General features: G+C 35.3%; 1 protein-coding gene across 1 annotated transcript; it reads left to right on the top strand.

Annotated features, from left to right (window-relative positions):
- The first annotated feature begins 1,227 nt into the window (after positions 1-1,227).
- LOC113002330 (uncharacterized) lies at positions 1,228-3,625 on the top strand. The gene is made up of 4 exons (XM_026129428.1): positions 1,228-1,423; positions 1,515-1,646; positions 2,019-2,693; positions 2,787-3,625. The coding sequence occupies exons 1-4, from the start codon at positions 1,228-1,230 to the stop codon at positions 3,623-3,625; spliced, it is 1,842 nt and encodes a 613-aa protein (XP_025985213.1).
- Positions 3,626-3,937: the final 312 nt, after the last annotated feature.

Below are 3,937 nucleotides of genomic sequence, written 5' to 3'. Positions count from 1 at the left end.
TCTTCAAGATCAAGCCTTACCTCACAATGAAAGGTTTCAAGTCATTCAAGGCACATGTAATTGATTACCAATACATGTAATCGATTACCAATGGTTTGAAAGTGTGTAATCGATTACACATCATATGTAATCGATTACCAGAGACTCTGAACGTTGGGAATTCAAATTTTAAATGAAGGGTCACAACTGTTCAAGAAAAACAACTGTGTAATCGATTACACTAATTCTGTAATCGATTACCAGAGAGGATTTTCAAGGAATATCGCCAACAGTCACATCTTATCATTTGAATTTTGAATGGCCATCAAAGGCCTATATATATGTGTGACTTGGGACGAAATTGATGAGAGAGTTTTGATTCATCAAAATGTTTTATCCTCTCAAAAGATAGAGAGAGTTTTGCTTGGCAAAAATGTCTTATCCTCTCAAAAGACAATGAGAGAGATTCCAAAAGAACTTCATTGTCAAATGTTCTCTCAAAAGAAATCCTTGACCAAACACTTGCAAAATCTATAAGGATTCCTACATGATCTTTATTGTAATATTCTTCTCTTGAAGAGAGAATTCTTCTTCCATTCTTCTTATTCAATGAGATTGGTTAAGAGACTGTGAGTCTCTTGTTGTAAAGGATTCCTGAACACAAGGGATGGGTTGTCCCTGTGTGGTTCAGACTTTGTAATGGATTTTACAAAGATAGGGGAAATCTCAAGTGGGTTGCTTGAGTACTGGATGTAGGCACGGGAATTGGCCGAACCAGTATAAAACCGTGTTTGCATTCTCTCTTCCCTTATCTTATTTATTTTGTTGCAATCAATTGTGTCTTGCATGTTTATAGAACATTATTAAATTGATTGTTGTTGCTTCTTCTACATTCTAAGCCTATCCCTCTTAAGATTATTGAGGTATCAAGGTCCAACAATCACATTTGAAGGCCCTAAAAAAGCTATTCAAATAAAGTGTGGTATTAGTTTTGAGAGTTTAAAAAAAAGGATACATGACAAGGTAAAATTACAAAAACATGAAAGTATATCTACTATCACTTGTAGATTTTTAGTTGCAGGTAAATATATTGCACTGCAAATTTGTGACGATGAAGATGTTGAAACAATGATTCAAAGTTTTGAACAACAACAAGAAATGTCTGTCATAGAATTATGTGTTGAAGTTGATGTTGCGGGTGCTTCTGCAATTAATTTGACAAATTCATTATTATCATGCGGAAATAATATGTCTCACAATGAATCTGGTAGTGCAACAGTTGGAACAAATTCAGAAGAAGATTTTGATGATGATGATTATTTAATATCTAATTCATACGTTAAGGACTCATCAGATGAAGATGAGGATATTGATGAAATGTCTGACACAGATGATGAAGCTGCCCGTTTGATCGAACCACTTACAATTGTGCAATCGGGAGAAGGTATATTTATTGTTATATATAAATGAATATTATAATATTTAAATAATTCGTTACCCTTGAATTATAAATTTTTGGTATATTGTTTTTGTAGGTGGAAGTCAGACTCCATTCTGGGATTCTGCTTCTCACTATAGTAATATTAATTGGAGTCATCCTGACCAAGAAGAAATTTGCGGTTTAGATATGGGATCAAATTTTAATATGGGTCAAGAATTATATGTTGGTATGGAATTTGATACCAAAAGCGCAGTAAAAAATGCATTACAACAATATGTAATGAAAGTGCATCAAAGTTTCAAAGTTGTTGAATCTAAATCGCAGAAATATGTCGTCTGTTGTGGAAATAGAAGTGATGACATCCCATGCCCTTTTTATATGAGGGAAATTTTATAAAAAAAAAAACTGATACATGAAAAGTTTCGCAATGGGGAGGACCACACGGTTGCTTGAATATGAGTATAACTCAAGACCATGATAAATTGGATTCTGATTTGATTGCCACTTGTGTACTTGGTATGATTATACATTTTCATTCTTATTTATCCTTTTTTTGTGTTTGTTGGTGTACAATAATTTTTCTTACTTATTTTTTTAGGGATGATCAAAGAAGATCCGTCACTTAAGATTTCTTTGATTCAAGAGAGAATCAATGGAATGTTTAATTACAACATTTCTTACAGGAAAGTGTGGAAGGCAAAACAAAAGGCAATAACAATTGAATATGGCAACTGGGATGAGTCTTATGTCGTTCTTCCGTCATGGCCGAAACACATGCAAAATCATTCACCAGGATCGTATTATCAAATTTGTGATGATGATTTTGTTGTTGGCAATACTGTCAGTCGTGAACACCGACAGTTCCATCGAGTCTTTTGGACCTTCAGTCAATGCAAAGAGGCTTTTAAATATTGCAAACCAGTCATACAAGTTGATGGTACTTTCATGTATGGGAAGTATCGCGGGACGCTGTTAATTGCAACAACACAAGATGGAAATAGTCATGTTCTTCCGCTTGCATTTGGTGTGGTTGAGGGAGAAACATTAACAGCGTGGTCATGGTTTTTGGCACACTTGCTTGAACATGTCACAGACAAAGATGGTATATGTCTCATTTCTGATCGTTATGCAAGTATAAAGTCAGCTGTTGCGAATGAAGCACTTGGGTGGCAACCTCCTCACGCGTATCATGTGTATTGCATGCGCCACATTGCAAGCAATTTTAATCACAAGTTTCAGAATGGGAAACAAAAGGAAATGTTAAAAAAATTAGGTAACATTTCTTATCTAACATATATTATTTCATATATAACATATGTTATTTTTTATGCAAATTTGACTAATGTGGATAATTTATTATGTGCAGGATACACCCCGTGTAAGCATATTTTTGATAGAAATTTTGATAAATTTTTTGAGCTGAGTCCCCCAGTAAAAGCATGGATTGGGAAGATCTCAAAAGAAAAATGGACAATGACACATGACAAAGAAGGCCGTAGATACGGTCATATGACAACCAATCTATCGGAATGTGTAAATAAAGTTTTTAAGGGATGTCACAATGTACCAATAACTGCCCTTGTGAAGTCAACATATAGTAGGTGTCGAAAGTATTTTGTTGATCGCGGTCGTCAAGCACAAAGGGAAATACGCGATGGTCAAATATATTGCTCACACGTCATGAAAAAACTTCGGGAAAATCAAGAAAAGGCTTGTTCTCACATTGTTCGGACATATGATATTCAGAGAACAATATTTGAGGTTGAGGAGGCTTTCGACCCTATGACTCAACGAGGTGGACATAAATGGGCAGTTAACTTGAATGAGCGCTACTGCCAATGTGGACAATTTACTACTTACCACTATCCGTGCTCTCATATCATTGTTGCGTGTGGTACTGTTAGCATCAATTTCTATCAATATATAGATGTTGTGTACACAAATGACTACATATTACGTGCTTACTCCGCACAACGGTGGCCTCTTGGGAATGACGATGCGATTGTCCCATCTGATGAGCCGTGGACACTTGTGCCTGATCCAAGTTTTATTCGTGACAAAAAAGGAAGGCCAAGATCAATACGATTAAGAAATGAAATGGATTGGAGGGAGCCATCGCAAAGTCGATACAAGTGTGGGAGATGTGGGACAGTAGGACACAACCGGCGTTATTGTCCATTGCAATCTCAACAAGGCAGTTGTTGATGTCATGTATTAGATCATCTGATAATGAAATGTTTACTTCATTTTTTGTTATTCTTAAACACATTTATGTGTCAGTGACATTATCATTATTTATTTTAAAAGCATTGCACGATAAGATTGAAACGTTAAAGTGACAATAATATAAAATTAACATGGAAACAACCATACAAAGTACATGACAATGTTAAAACATGGAAAAAAACAATACAAAGTACATGAAAAATGTTAAAACATGCGAATAAAATGTAAACCCATTATTAATCAATCATGACTATGTCTGTGATGCCGCGACAAAGTCCCACATGGCCGGTC

This window comes from Glycine max, chromosome 8 (assembly GCF_000004515.6).
Source record: "Glycine max cultivar Williams 82 chromosome 8, Glycine_max_v4.0, whole genome shotgun sequence".
Classification (NCBI taxonomy): Eukaryota; Viridiplantae; Streptophyta; class Magnoliopsida; order Fabales; family Fabaceae; genus Glycine; species Glycine max.
Note: the sequence above shows the minus strand (reverse complement) of the source record. Positions and strands in the feature narration are given on the sequence as shown.